The 14,952-nt window shown below is 41.5% G+C and overlaps 1 protein-coding gene across 3 annotated transcripts in view; it reads left to right on the top strand.

Annotated features, from left to right (window-relative positions):
- The first annotated feature begins 330 nt into the window (after positions 1-330).
- MTDH (metadherin) overlaps positions 331-14,952 on the top strand; it is a 55,407-nt gene continuing 40,785 nt past the window's right edge. For all 3 annotated transcript variants that reach the window (XM_059901603.1, XM_059901602.1, XM_059901601.1), the window contains exons 1-2: positions 331-1,059; positions 13,262-13,363. In XM_059901603.1, coding sequence (XP_059757586.1) covers positions 679-1,059; positions 13,262-13,363 — 483 coding nt within the window. In that variant the 5' untranslated portion in view covers positions 331-678. The remainder of the gene's footprint in view (positions 1,060-13,261; positions 13,364-14,952) is intronic.

Genomic DNA, 14,952 nt, shown 5'->3' with positions numbered 1-14,952 from the left:
TTCCTCGCTCTTCGCCCTCTTCCACACCCCCCAACCCCCAGGCTTCGCCGAGAGCCCCTCCCCTGGACTCATTCAAAGCGCCACGTCTCCTAGCTCCGGGCCACCAGCCATCCCGCAAAGACTTCCTCCGGTTAACCCCTCCCAGCCACCCGCCCAGAGTCACCGATCCCCAAGGCTCGGCGCCGCCACCAGGCCCGAAAGGGTCACCGCCAACTGCAGCCGCGGCGCGCTAGCTCCAACAGCTCCAGCCCCGCCCGGCCTCGCCCGCGCCCACGTGACACCCCACGCCCCGCCCACCGGCGCCCACGTGACCCGCTGCCCTGCTCCTAGTCTACGCTCGCTGCGTGGATCGCGGCCGGAGCCGCCATTGTTCCGCCGAGGGAGGACAGCGGGGCCTGGCCCTGGCGCGGAGACGCCGCTTAGCGGCCGCCGCTGGAGACACTCCCTCCCGCCGCCCCCCTCCTCCTGGCGGCGGCGGAGTGAGGCTGACGGGGGGCACTGGGAGCCCCCTGTCCTCCTGGCGGCGGCAGCGGCCGATCCCCGGCTCCGGCGCGAGGGGCGGCCGCAATGCGCTCGGCCTGAGGCTGTCCGGCCCGGCCTTTCCTTGCTTCCCTTGACTGTTCCACGGCGTCTCTGCGCCCCGGCGTCATTCTGCGAGTGCCCCTGACGGGAGGGAAGATGGCTACACGGAGCTGGCTGGACGAGCTGGCCCAGCAGGCCGAGGAGGGCTCAGCCCGGCTGCAGGAAATGCTCTCGGTCGGCCTAGGGTTTCTGCGCACCGAGCTGGGCCTCGACCTGGGGCTGGAGCCGAAACGGTACCCGGGCTGGGTGATCCTGGTGGGCATGGGCACGCTCGGGCTCCTGCTGCTCTTCCTGCTCGGCTACGGCTGGGCCGCGGCTTGCGCCGGCGCCCGCAAGAAGCGGAGGAGCCCGCCCCGCAAGCGGGAGGAGGCGGCGGCCGCGCCGGGCCCGGCCTCTGACGACCTAGGCGTGCTGAAGAATCTCAGGAGCGAGGAGCAGAAGAAGAAGAACCGGAAGAAATTGCCGGAGAAGCCCAAAGTGAGTAGGGGAGGAGCGGCGGGAGAGTAGGGGCGAGGGGCCAGCGCGGAGCCCCTCGAGCTTGCGGGAGGCCAAACGCGAGCCGCCCCAGCCGGGAATGGGAAAGGAAAAGAGTGAGGTTAGTCGAGAGCCGGGACGCAGTCTCCCCAGGCGGAGGAGGTGATCGGTGGACACGTTACTTGGAGAACGGTGGAAACTCAGGAAGTATGGGACCGGTGGGGAAGATGAGTTTAGAGGAAGGAAGTTAGACAGTGCGAGGTATGTTTAAATAGAAGCGCCCGGCGGTCAGGTCGTTCTCGGGAACCTTGACCGCCGGAACGACATGCCAACGTCCCCGAGGCCTGCTGGGTCGGCTGCATGTGTGTGCGGAGGCTGATGGGACCTGACAGTGGGGAAGTTGTGGCAAGACTGCGCCGGGGAGGCAGAGCCTGGCTCGGGTCACACTGAGATGGGGAGATACGGCGGCCTGCAGACTCCGGGGCTGACTCTAGGCTTAAAGGTACCCAGGTCTGGACGCGCTTCCATTTTAGTTGGGACTGTTGAAGGGAGACGGTGGCCCCCTCTCATTCCGGTGCCTGTGGCAAGTGGAGGCCGGACCTGGAGCAAGGCAAGAGGGGGTCTGTTTTCTCGGGTACTCGGGGCTCCGGGGCCCTCCGAGAGAGCGCTCAGGCAAGTTCGGCGGAGCGGTGTGGGCGGTTTTGAAATAGAGTAAAGGGATGACAGAGCAGAAAGGCGCAGGCTGCGCGAGGCGTTCCGGCACCGATTTACCGGGCCACGTGTGGAAATGCAGAGAGCATCACAGCCGTTTTATCATGCCTTCGCGTTTTATTTCTGCGGCCTTTATGGCCATTTCCCCACGGTTCTCCCATTGGAACGTTCATGGTTTTATTCATTTTTTAAAAAAATACCGTGCAGTTGAGCAGGGTATGGAGGGTGTGCAAAATGAGAAACAGCTCCTAACCTATTTTTATAGCCACTGGATTTAGCTCTTCCCCGTTTTCAGTACGATAAAGTACAATACTGTGTGAACTGCGCTCTGATTTTTGCTGGACAGTGGGAAGTATACACGTGAGAGTTAAAGTCAGTCATGGAAACTAATACAGGAGACAGATTCAAAAATAATTCTAATACTTTGTAGACTGACAGGTGCTGTAGAGGTGTGAGCAGTATAAATGAGGGTTGGAGAGTGGGAGACTATTTCCATTGGAGGGATTTAGGCAAGTTATTGGAGGAAGTGAGATCTGAGTTGAAGCTAAAGCAATGAGAGTATGGTTGGTAACAGTACAAAGGATAAGGCTGTAGTAGAGATGTGACAGGTCACAGTTACTGCATTATTAGGTCTAGATTAGACCTGCTGATTAAGAGGATGCAAGATACATGCAAGACCTGGGAAAGGATACAACTTTGTCAGTATGAATACCACCTTAGGTTAGGAGAAGAGAAAATACAAGTGATTTGGAACATAGGTAATTATATTTAAACTTGTAGAGAGTATCAAGGACTACCAGAAAGTAATGTTATGGTGGAAATAAAGAACCTGGCTCCAAGACAGGAAAGAAGGTGATCTTGAAAAAAACACATACATTAATAAGCCTAGGACCAGTGTGGATGAAGCAGGATGTGAACATTTCAAAACCCTGTTTGGGACGTCTGGAATTTCAGATAGACTTGGGTCAAGAGACAGGTGCTCCGAGAGCCCACCCTAAGTGCATCACAACACTTGGACGACCCATCTGAAGAAGGAGCACAGACAGGCTCCTGTGGAACTTGTGCTGTGAAAAATGCTTATCAAACTTAGTACTTATTCCTTCTCCTTTTCATTTGAGTTAAGGAAAGGGGAATGAATAAATAAATCCAGTTTTAGCTTTGGGGAGTGGAGAATGGCGTGAGAAAACGTATTTGCCTACCTAATGGTAAAGTTGTGTTGGAGAAGTTCATCAGCATTTACAAAACTGTGGCTTTCAAACGTTTTTGCAACCTACACTGAAAACATTTTACATTGCAATACCCCCCACACATGTATCAAACTATTCTATTTGTTTTTCTTTAATGATATTTGTGACCCACTAAATTGGTTTCACATTTGATTGTGAGGCGTGACCCACAGTTAGAAAAACACTGCTTTATAGGGTTAAGAAATATAAGCTTCCATTTATTTAGTTAGTACTCATATGGGTTGCACTGTGCTAAATATTTACTTGGGGAAAAGCAGGATACTGCTTGCAAATTGAAGGCAGTAAAAAGGAATATGTCTCACAGTGAAGGGAATACAAAAGTAAAAGCTTAGTTTTTCCCCAGGGAGCTGCTTATTCCAGTTGTGGAAAAAGATACCAGAAAACCCTAGTGTGGGCCCAGGTGGCCAGGAAAAACCTTATCACAGAATTTGACTTTGAAAGTGGGGAGGAGCAGGATAGTGGGAGAGACTATAAAGAAGCAGCCATGGCTCAGGGGAGGAAGACTTAACTCTGTCAGCCTGGCAGGAATTAGGACCTCTAAATTTGAGTAAGGCATTTAACCATGCTCCGATTAGCTTATCTTGTTTATAAATTGAAGATCTTAGTTGAGTTAAAACACTGCAGGATTCCTCAGAGTGTTAACCCTAACTACTTGCAATAGACTTACTTTGGTGTTTTTTTTTTGTTTGTTTGTTTTGGTTTTTTTTTTGGTCGTGCCACACGGCCTGTGGGATCCTAGTTCCCTGATAAGGGATCCAACCAGCGTCCCCTGCATTCGAAGCATGGAGGCTTAACCACTGGAGCACCAGGGAAGTCCCTGCAATAGAGTTACTTTGAATGCTTGTTAAATGGTGTAGATTCCTGAGTCCTACTACAGATCTTGTAAATTCAGAATCTGTGGAACTGGGTTCAGGGAATCTGCATTTTTAACAAGCTCCCTTGCCTATGAGTTTGAAAATCATTCACTGCAATAGGGCCATAAGATCCATAGTATAAGAGAGATTTCTAAATGGAGTCATGTTTAATCTTATGATCCATCTTTTATTACTACATCATTCTGATAAACATTTTAAGATATACTTAATTCTGGTTCAAGTGGAATCAGTGATGTCAACTACTACAGTTTTTTTAAAAGGACATTCCATATTTGTTTAAATACTTTATTTTTGTCCTTTCAGTCCATCCTTTTTAGTTTTCTCTTAAATCATTCCAAATTTTACAACTCGAATTTTCAAAATTTGTTTCTAGTTGCCTTCTTTTATTTGTAGAGTAGATGTCGTTTAGCTTTTTAAAATCTATTCATAAGCTTTTTTTTTTTTTAATTCTTATATCGGTTTGCTTTTTATCCCCTAATTTCTTGCCATAAGTTTTGGGGGGCATGAATTGCAGTTCGTTCCCCTGTTAAAAGTGAAGGGGGTGATGAAGGGGGCAGCACTTTTCACTGGGCTTAGCTCTTGGCATTTTTGGAAAACATTGTTTTCATACATGTATTTTTCATGACACCTAGTTCATTGTGAGTGTTAAATAGGCACTCAGTAAATATCTTTCGCTTGACTTAATCTGCGCAGGGATATGGATGGATGTAAGATCTCAGATAACTGGTCTTTAACAATTGTTGCTTTGAATTTCAGCTGGAAGCAGGTAACCAAGATCATCGTCAAAGAAAATTCATTTTAGTGGACAAGTTTTTTTCATATTAGTTTAGGAATTTTCATAAAGACTTGCCATAGTGCAATTGTTAATATCTATAAGCTCAGTAAATAAAAGAGTAGTGTTTTGTCTTGTTTGCTACTGTATAACCTTGCACGGTGCTGGCAGTCAATAAGTAATTATTGAATGCATAATATAGTAAGATGTCCCACCAAAGTATTTATGCAACATACTCCTATTTTTCATGCCTAGTAAATTCCATGTGAGCCACCTTTTTATTTTTACAGTGGAAAATGGCTGTGTTTGCCTCATCTGGCTAAAAATTTGTAAGGTCCATCTTTATACAGCCAATAAATCATTCTAATAGTATGCTGTGTCTTTTGTAGTCATTACTTCTTTTCCAGTTTCACTGCCGCTGCCCTACTTGTGGACTGTTACCTTTTGCTTAGGCTGTCCTACAGCATCCTAACTGGTTTCCATGCTTCCAGTCCCTTTGTTGCCAATCCCTTCTACCCACTTATGCCAGCTAAATCTTTTAAAGCCCAACTCTGATCATGTGACTTTCAAGTTCACATCTTTTCAGTAGTTCCCCAACACCTGTTGAATAAGATCCAGTGACATGGCACTCAAGCCTTTTCATGATCTAACCCCATCTTAGATTTATCTCATACCATTACCCCTAAGACATTACCATTAGCTAGATGTCATTGTCTCTTTATTCATATTATCTTCTTCTATTCATATTATTTTTTCTGAAAGGCCTATTTTTTCTGTATCTCTACCAATTTCTACCTATCCTTCGAGGCCCAGCTACATTGTTGCCTTTACTATAAAGCCTTCTCTAGCTCCCCAGCTAGAGTTGGTCTCTCTTTTTTATGTTTATTTTATATTTTTTATGAGAGCTGAAACAAGAAGGCAGAGCATTGCCTGGGAATGTGCTTGTAGGATGACTCAGATCTTTTCACAGCTCTGTGCATGTCCAAGAATGACAAGTATTGATTTTGGGGTTAGAAATAAATTTTAGTGAGTAAGCAAATTTGCCAATATGGAATCTTCAAATAGTGGTGATCAACTCTTTATTTGCCTGTATCTGTAACTGGACTATTCCTCTCATCTCCAAAACCTCATGTCTAGATGTACACTGGGTTTCTTCAATTAGAAACCTGATGTTTGTCTCAAAAACTTTAACATCGCCAAAACAGAGCTTATAATTCCCTGCCCTCTCCCAGTCTTCCCCATTTCTGTAAATGGTAAATGACTCTGCCATTCCTTCAGTTACTCAAGCCAAAAATCTAAGAATCGTTCTTGGTTCTTCTCTTTTCCTTACCTCCTCATCTTCACCTCATATCCTAATCCTTCAGGAAGTACCATCAGTTTTATCTCCAAAACGTATATTTAGTCCAGCTATTATCACCTTAACTCACTTGTACAGCAGTAGCTTCTGTTGGCTGCCCCCAGTCCTTCCTCAACACCCTAGTAAGGAGTCTTTTTAAAAACAAGTCACCATCTTGTCTAAAACGAACATTTCAGTAGCTTTTGCATTTAAAATCTAAACTTCTTTCCTGTATGGCCCAGCACCTGCTTTTTTTTCTAAGCAATTTTGAGTTGGTTTCCTCTCATTTGCTACCTTCACCTATAGTAATCTTTTTCAGTTCTTCAAACTCTCACAACCCAGTACCTTTATGTGAGCTGTTATTAACACTTCTGGAACCATCTTGACCGCACTGTTCTAATCAGCCTTTAGATCTCACTTTAAAACTCACCTTCCCAGAAAATGCTTTCCTGATCACCCCATTTGAAATAGGCATCCCCTTCTATTTTCTGTCTTAACCTCTTATATGTGTTTCCTTTTTGTAGTTTGTAAGTTGTCTAGTAACTTATTCATTTACTTTTGCTCGGTGTCTTTTCTCTCCGCTAGATTGTAAGCCTTGATATGGGATAGCAAGCAGTGACTGGCATATAAGAGCCTTTGATCATTATTTGTTAAACTAAATGCTGAATGAAGTATCTAAAATGACATCTCACTGTTTAGTTGAATAATCTAATCTGTTATTGGGCTAAATAAATTTGTTTTTTAAGATATTCTCAATAGAATTATGTCTTTTATTCATAGGTGGTGGTTTTGCCATGTCATCCCAGGTATTACTAAAGTTTCGTGTCATCTACAGGATTTTCTTTTTCCCTTTAAGTCACTAGTCCTCTTAGTTTTAAGTCTTAGAAGAATACTCATTTGATTTAAAAATCCTGAGTGATAGGTAAAACAAACATTCCTGATTTTACAAAAAGGAATCTTGAGATTCAGAGAGATTAAGTGACTTATTCAAGGTCATAGATCAAAGGCATTTCAAAGGCAAAACAATACCCTGATTTCTAGTCTAAGAACTCACTGTTATTTCCATTATACCTCGCTGATTTTTTTTTTTTTTGTAACCTCTCATTTTGATAGCATGTTCCAGGATATTATATTGCATTCAGAGAACAAATCTAATTTTCTCAGTGAGTTACAACTTTGTTGCTTTTAAATTTTACTTTTAGAATCAGAAGTTTCTGCTGAAAATTATAATGACCTTTACAGAAGCTCCAGAATTTTGGCTCCATTTGTTTGGTTACATGACAGGATTTTTTCATCCTGTCATTTTCTTCTGCCAGAGGCCTTGCAGAAAAGACCTTCAATAGTTCTGACAGAAAAGACCTTAAATAGTCGTGCTCATCTTAAATACCAAGAGCAGCAATAAACCCTCCGAACACTTGTTTTTGTTGCACTTTGGCTTTATTGAGTAATGTACTACTTCTTAAGGTTGTGAAAGCCTTGAAAGCATTTTTAAATGATTGTTACTATTATTACTATTCAAACAAAATCATAAGATCTCTGTGAGGACTTGGTGTTATCTGACTAGTTTTATTTGGCCGCGCCACATGGCTTGTGGGATCTTAGTTCCCCCACCAGGGATTGAACCCGGCCCTTGGCAGTGAAAACACCAAGTTCCTAACCACTGGATCACCTGGGAATTCCTGTCCAGTTTTTAAATTTACTCTGTTTTCTCTCCAACTATGCTAGTGGTTTTCAAACTGTTCCACAGAATGCCAGTGTTCCAGAAGGCATCCATCAGGATCTGAGAAAGAATTACATGGATATGTGTCTGCTGTATCACCTGTAATCCTTACCTCAGTACCCATCTGACATAAAACCTTGAAAACCAATGCTGTATTTAGTGTTTCAAAAATCATCTTTAGAATAATTTGGCCATGTGATCGTTATTGAATGTCATCTCTCTAACCTATAAAAGTAGCCCTGAGCATCCCTGATGCAATCAACAAAGAGATGTTTTGGAATCCCTGAAGAGGATTTAGTTTTGGCTAGCTGTTGAGAAGGCACAAGGATCTTTACCCTAAAGGAAATATCTCAGGATATATAGCAAGATTTTGCAAATTTGACTTATAGGCCATATTTGTAAGATTATCCTCTTAGTTTTTAGGAGTTTAAAATTGGGGTTGAATTTAAAAATAAGTTGGTAAATTACTGTGACTGAAGCTGTAGTTTATGTGTATGTTTAGTTTATGTAATTGATATGTGCACAACATTTGGCAGGAAAAAACACACAATTTGTGTTTTCAAATAAATGACAAGAAATTGTTCTGTCTTGAATATGTATCAGCACTCTTCACAACTAAAACGAAGAAACTGACCAAGACTAAGTCTTGTCCATTAAATGAGATAATGCATGTGCTTGGCACATGGCAAATACTTGGAAATTATTAGGTCTGTCAGCTAAAGATGATATCTCTTGAATTTCCATGATGTCTTGCCTTTATTTTTTTTTATCATGGACATAATATGTAGTCTTAACGCTTCCTGTATGCTCAGTATAATTTCCAGCTAAGAAAATTGAGACTCCAGTGAAGTAGTAACTTGTCCAGGGTGATAGACATTTGGGGATTCAACCGTGGTCTCAGCTTGCCTTCAAAACTCATACTCTTCTCCTTTAAGAGGCTGAGGAATGGGGACGGGATGGGGGGGGTGGGGGGAGGCAGAGTACATCTTTTGTCTGGTATTTTAGTGTGTGCTATTGTGTTCTTCCTTTGCTTTGGTCTAAGCTTCTTGAGGGCAGGAATTGTGCCTCACTTGTCTTTGTTTCAAGGTTTTAAGGGTTCTGCATATTACTCTACTGAGTTCACTTACTGGATGTTGAGTGAATGAACATGAATGAATATTGTGTAATTTTTCTAGAAAACAGTGAAACTATAAGCAGCTTTTTAAAAAAGAAAGGTAGTATGACATGTCTCTAGAGCAAGCCTGGACTATTTCTAGCCTCTGAGAGGATACATTTACTCATCATTTGTATTCTGTTAACTTCCCAAAAGAATTTCTGTCTGGAGCATTGGGCCCATTGGATACATGTACAGTTTGTTAGCCCTCTTGACCACCAGGACTTAACATTTATTTTGAGCTTGCTAGTATGAAAAATGACTTGAGTGCTGGAACATGGGTTGAGTATATGGGCCATCATAGCTTTGGAGAGGAAAGGATATTGAAGGGAAGAAACTTTCTTGAGCAAGTAAAGTATGCTTTCACATGTTTTCTCATTTACTGTCACTTTAACAAGTTACATAAGACAAGTTACATATTTTCTTCGTATTTACAGATGATGAAGTTGAGGGTTAAGTCAAGGAAAATGCTTAAAGTCACGGTGATTAAATATGGAAGTTGGGCCTTAATCCCAGGTTGTCCACTCCAAAGCCCATAGTCTTTTCATATTTCCCCTTTTTTTGGTAGTTAGTAGACTGCCCTTCTAGTTTCTAAACTTAAGAAATGGACTTCCCTGGTGGTGCAGTGGTTAAGAATCCGCCTGCCAATGCAGGGAACACGGGTTCGCGAAGATCCCACATTCCGCAGAGCAACTAAGCTCGTGTGCCACAACTACTGAGCCTGCACTCTAGAGCTCACGGGCCACAACTGCTGAGCCACGAGCCACAACTGCTGAAGCCTGGGCGCCTAGAGCCCATGCTCCGCAACAAGAGAAGCCACCGCAATGAGAAGCCCATGCACCGCAACAAAGAGTAGCCCCCGCTTGCCGCAACTAGAGAAAGCCTGTGCGCAGCAACGAAGACCCAACACAGCCAAAACTAAATAAAATAAATTTTTTTTAAAAATTAAGAAAAAATAAATAAATAAACTTAAGAAGTTTCCAAGTAATTTGAAGTCATGGTTTTTACATTTTGTGGCTAAAAATAAAATTTATATAACTAAGTGAGAATAGGATTCTAAATGCTTTCATTTTAGAAGTGTCAAATGTTAAACCTTGTTTATGCTTACCTTAGCTATAGATTCTTCTGCATTTTAGAATCAGTTTAACAGATATATAAAGGCCACTCAATTGGAGTAGAAGTCTATTATTAAGCATATCTTCTTATTCTGAACCTTAAAGCTCCCAGAGGGCAGATTCTTTTCACATGTCCTCGTCCCTGAGGTCCCTAGCGAGGTGGCTTGTGCTTAAGTACTTAATAAATGTTTATGGAATTAGTAAATTGGAGATTGACTAACGTGAAGAATTTTATTTCCTTGAGTAGTTATCAAATAAGACCCTGTTCCCCTGCTGTGTGGCCCCCTCCTCCGTTTTATTTTCCTGATTGTCAGCTAGGTGTCTTCATTCTGCCTTATCACCCTCCCAACACACACACGTTCTTTTGTGAATGTATTTTTTAAAAGGATCTGGGATGGGAGTTGAGGGAATGTTTAATAATAAGACTGACATGGCATTGTCTACAAGTTTATCCCTGTAAGAAATGATTATATCATTTTTCTGTTACTGGTTGATTTTCACCAAATTTGAAGGACATTTTGGGGTGGTCTAATTTAAAATATAGATTGCATGCTATATATAAAATTAACTTTGGTTGGCCCTGGAGGGGAACACCTCAAAATTTTCCAGAGGATTTTAAAGCGGGGTACAGCAAGAGGCCCATGTAATTCTAACCTATAGAAACAACACCATATATATTATAAAGTCTCTATGATCAGAGAAGATACTTTCATGTAAAACCCAGCATGGAAGTCACATTGGATTTGAAGTGTTAGTTTGCGTGTGAGCAGATCTGCATAATATGCTTCCATTTAGGGATTTGCTAATTTAAATGTGGTTAATGCTTTACCAGGACAAGGCTTCCTTGACCAGCTAGTAGAGATCAGATTAGTGCTGTTGATAGGTAGGAGAGGCACAACCACCATAGTGTATCCTCTTTTCCTGCTACCTAAGAATGCTGTTGACTTTTCCCTTGGGATAGGGGGCTTATTATTTCATGGTGTCAGGCATTTGTGGGGAGCTGTTGATGACTTATGGAACCCCAATAGTTATGAGACCTATATAAAGCCCAAAAGTTAGTGGAAAATTGGGAAATCTGCATAGACCAGAGGGAACAGCTGCAGTTCTAGCCACTACATAAGTTGTTGCAAAGAAGCAAGTAAAATTGGCACAGGTTGGAACGTGGGACCACCTTTGGCTTGCTGATCATCGCAGAGCCTATGAAATGGAGACTGAGTGTTCCTCTGTTGGTCACTGATTGAGGATTTCAGACTTCGTATTTGTCCAGAAGGAAAGATTGTTTCATCTTTCATTTGGGAGGCTCTATCAGCATTGTTTGCAGTTGTCTCAAAGAAATTGCATTGAACTTTTTAGCGGTTTTTAAGATAGTTTTTAACCACTTAATTTCACCTTTTTACAGTTAGTATATAAATTAAAATGACTCAATTTAGTCATTTACATGAGTAAAATGGAGGTATCATATAAGTGACTATGATAGTTTGCTGAAGGGATTAATTAGTTAAATGAAGTTTCACAGATGTGAGGTTTGTGAGCTGCCACAAGTGAAGAGAGGGAAACTGTGTGGACTTAGAGCTGTAAGATTGGTCAGTTGGAGTAAAGCTTACATGGAAAGGTGAGGACGACCCCAGAAAATCAGAAAAAGTAAGTTTGACTAGTCTGAAATAAGAAATGGCATATGAGAATTGACAAGTAAGATGGTGATACTGGAAAGTAGGATTAAATAAAGTTTTATATTCCTGATGTGGATATGGCTCTAAGCCCAAATTCCTTTCTGGGGTTTCTGACCTTTCTCAGTGCATTGTCTCCTCCACCCCTCCCCGCCCCCCCAATATACATAAACACAGAGAAATGAGAAGAGACAGCATTAAAGTGGCAAAACAGCCCAGAGGAAAGAAAACCAAACCGAGAGTGAGGACACCTGGTTTCAACATTAGCTGTCTGACTTTAACAAGTTGCTTAAGACTCATCATATTAAATTTGAGTTAATTAGGAATTTAATCAGCTAAAAGACAGCTTTTGTTTGGATTTTTCCGCCATAAATCTTTGGGAAAACTGCAGATTGGGTTTTGGAATATTAATGGTTTCTCTTTCCAACTGCATATCCCTGATAATTTTGCACAAATGCAGGTAATGTCACATTAGAAAAACTTTGAACATTCATATTGTTTTCATGGCTATAGGTCTGCTGTAATAAGTAATCTGGTGGAAATCTGTTCTGCAAGAACTAGAAATAAAGCAATTTAAACTAGTATATTGATTTGCTAACTTACTGTGTTGAATATGAGAAGAATGGGCAAGTGAAAAGAAGTAGTGAGATCCAGAAAGAAGAGGTTAGAAATACAGATACCTGGGAGATACCTGGGCCCTTTTCTTCAAAGTTCTGAATCTAAGTATATTTCTGGTGATGGGGCTCAGAAATGCTTCATTTAAAAAAAAAAAAAAACCCAAACTAGTGATTCTGATTAAAAGCCAGAATTGGTGTTCACAGACTTAATTCTACTCATGAATACCTCTAAGTGCTGTCATTTTATTTTGGGGATGTTAGGAAAACTGAGGTAGCCTTTTTAAACTGTGGCAGCGGGTTAGTAAAGCTTCTTAATCCTAGAATAGTAGAGCTATTAGATTGTAGGATTACAGGGGACATTAGCGATGATCTAATACAGAGACCAACAAACTGTGGTCCATGGACCAAATCTGGCCCTCCACCTGTGTTTGTAAAGTTTTTTGGAACACAGACATACTCATTCCTTTATGTATCGTCTGTGGCTGCTTTTGTGCTACAGTAGCAGAGTTTTGTAGTTGGGACAGAGACTCCATAGCTCACAAAGCCTAAAATATTTTCTATCTGGCCCTTTACCAAAAAAGTTTGTGGACTTTTGAATAGATCAGACCTATCATTTTTATAGATGTAGAAACAAGACTCAAAGATAACGAGTGAAATACTCTGAGATTACACAGCCAATTGATGGTCAGAATGCAAATACAATTTAGTTCTTTTTCCTGCTTCCATTCCACTATTTTTTGTTGGAGGTACTGATGCCTGGGTGAAATCAGAAAATAAATTTGTGGTACAGTTTTGCTTATAAGTTCATTCTTTATTATATTACAAGATGTAGTTCCTAGGGACAGTAGTCTTAGATAACACAGCTGTACAAAAGTCTTTAATTTGGGTCGGGGGTAGAATTTGATTGTTGTATATTCTGTGTCCTGAGTACAAATCTTTGATTTGCTCTGCCAAGCAGTTTGATAACAGAATCCGTTATTGTTGCTGTGCAGCCAAACGGACGGACCATCGAAGTGGCTGAGGAAGAGGTCGTCCGAACTCCTCGGAGTGCAGCAGCTAAGCAGCCATTAGAGACACACAAGAAAAATGAAAAGGTCAGTTGGGAGCATGTGAAATTATATGCAAGGCTCTTAATAAAGAGAGTGACATATAAAGTGTTACATGTGCACCCCCATTTAAGGAAAACTAAAAATCTGAATTTATCATAGCGGATGGATGGGTGGTGGAGGTTTAAGTAAGTTGGTTTTGTTTGTTTGTTTTTTAAGGAGGGATGTATCACCAAGTATTTTAAACATTGCCGTGACATTATTAAGTTTTCATTTTGCCAGAAACAATTTATTCATGACTTGAACATCTTTTATATGAGTAAGGTTCCAGATATGTAACATACCTCTTACTGGAAAACAAAATTGTGATACCTTTGTTAATAGTGCACTTTTGGCATGAAAAGCTTGGCAAAATTGTTCTATGGTATTAAGTGTTAATATAGATTTCTATTGTGAGAGCAACATAATCATCTACTTATTAGATACAATTTGAATTTGTTTAACAAAGGAAAATATTCTGTACTCAGGTCATTATTAAAAGGTTTGGATGTGCACTCTTAAGTTTTCAAATAAGACAATCTATTATACCCCGTTAATGGTACATTCCTGGGATTTTATTCATTTTCCAGTTGCCAGTGTTAGAACCAACGCGTTTTTATTTGACTTACTTTAGTTTGTAAGTAGGCAAAATGTACAAGACTCTGTTAACAGTGGTACCTCCTGCTGTGGGCGAGAGACTTTTTATTTAATTCTTTTTGGTACATTAAAAACTGCAACCTCTCCCCCCGCCCCGTTTTTTTTTAACCCTTGCATGCATGACTCCTTTTCAGGGAAAACGAACAAAAAAACAACCACAGGTAGGTAAGTGGTTTCTAGGAACCAGGGTGCCACAACTCCAGCCCCGTAGCGTAGTGGTGAAGTGCTTGGTACAGTTTCTTAATGCTCATAATATCAAAATACCACTGAAGAACTGGTGAGATCAATTCTGCCCTGTAACCCGGTGAAATTGGTCTAGGGCCAAGACAGCTGCAGGTAGGATGGCTTAAAATGAAGGATGGTTGTGGGAAAGAATTAAATATATGTCCGGGGACTTCCCTGGTGGTCCAGTGGTTGAGACTTCGCCTTCCAATGTAGGGGGTGTGGGTTCGATCCCTGGCCGGGGAGCTAGGATCCCACATGCCTCGGGGCCAAAACACCAAAACATAAAACAGAGGCAGTGTTGTAAGAAGTTCAATAAAGACTTTAAAAGTGGTCCACTTAAAAAAAAAAAATCTTAAAAAAAAAAACAACGCCCTATAAATATATGTCCGACTTTGCCTTTGGCAGAAAAATAAATAGTAAATTACTTTTATTAACAAATAAGCATACAATTTAGGGATTGTGAATTTACACTGTGAATAGTTTATATGCATAATGTAGATGTATACTTCTCCCATCTAGTGTTTCCTTGTTCCTGGGCTTTCTCTTTACTAGTGAGCATTTTATACTTAACTCCTGCTTCCACTCCCTGAATTATCCTGAAAAATCTGTAGTTGGAATAATTAATCAACTACCATTCATCTCTGATTGATTAATTATATATAGATTGTATGTATCGGGATGTAAAACCATAGTTTAAAGTTTTAAATCATTCTGAA

The sequence above is a fragment of the Balaenoptera ricei genome, chromosome 17 (genome assembly GCF_028023285.1).
Source record: "Balaenoptera ricei isolate mBalRic1 chromosome 17, mBalRic1.hap2, whole genome shotgun sequence".
Lineage (NCBI taxonomy): Eukaryota > Metazoa > Chordata > Mammalia > Artiodactyla > Balaenopteridae > Balaenoptera > Balaenoptera ricei.
This window is presented reverse-complemented; position numbering and strand designations above follow the sequence as displayed.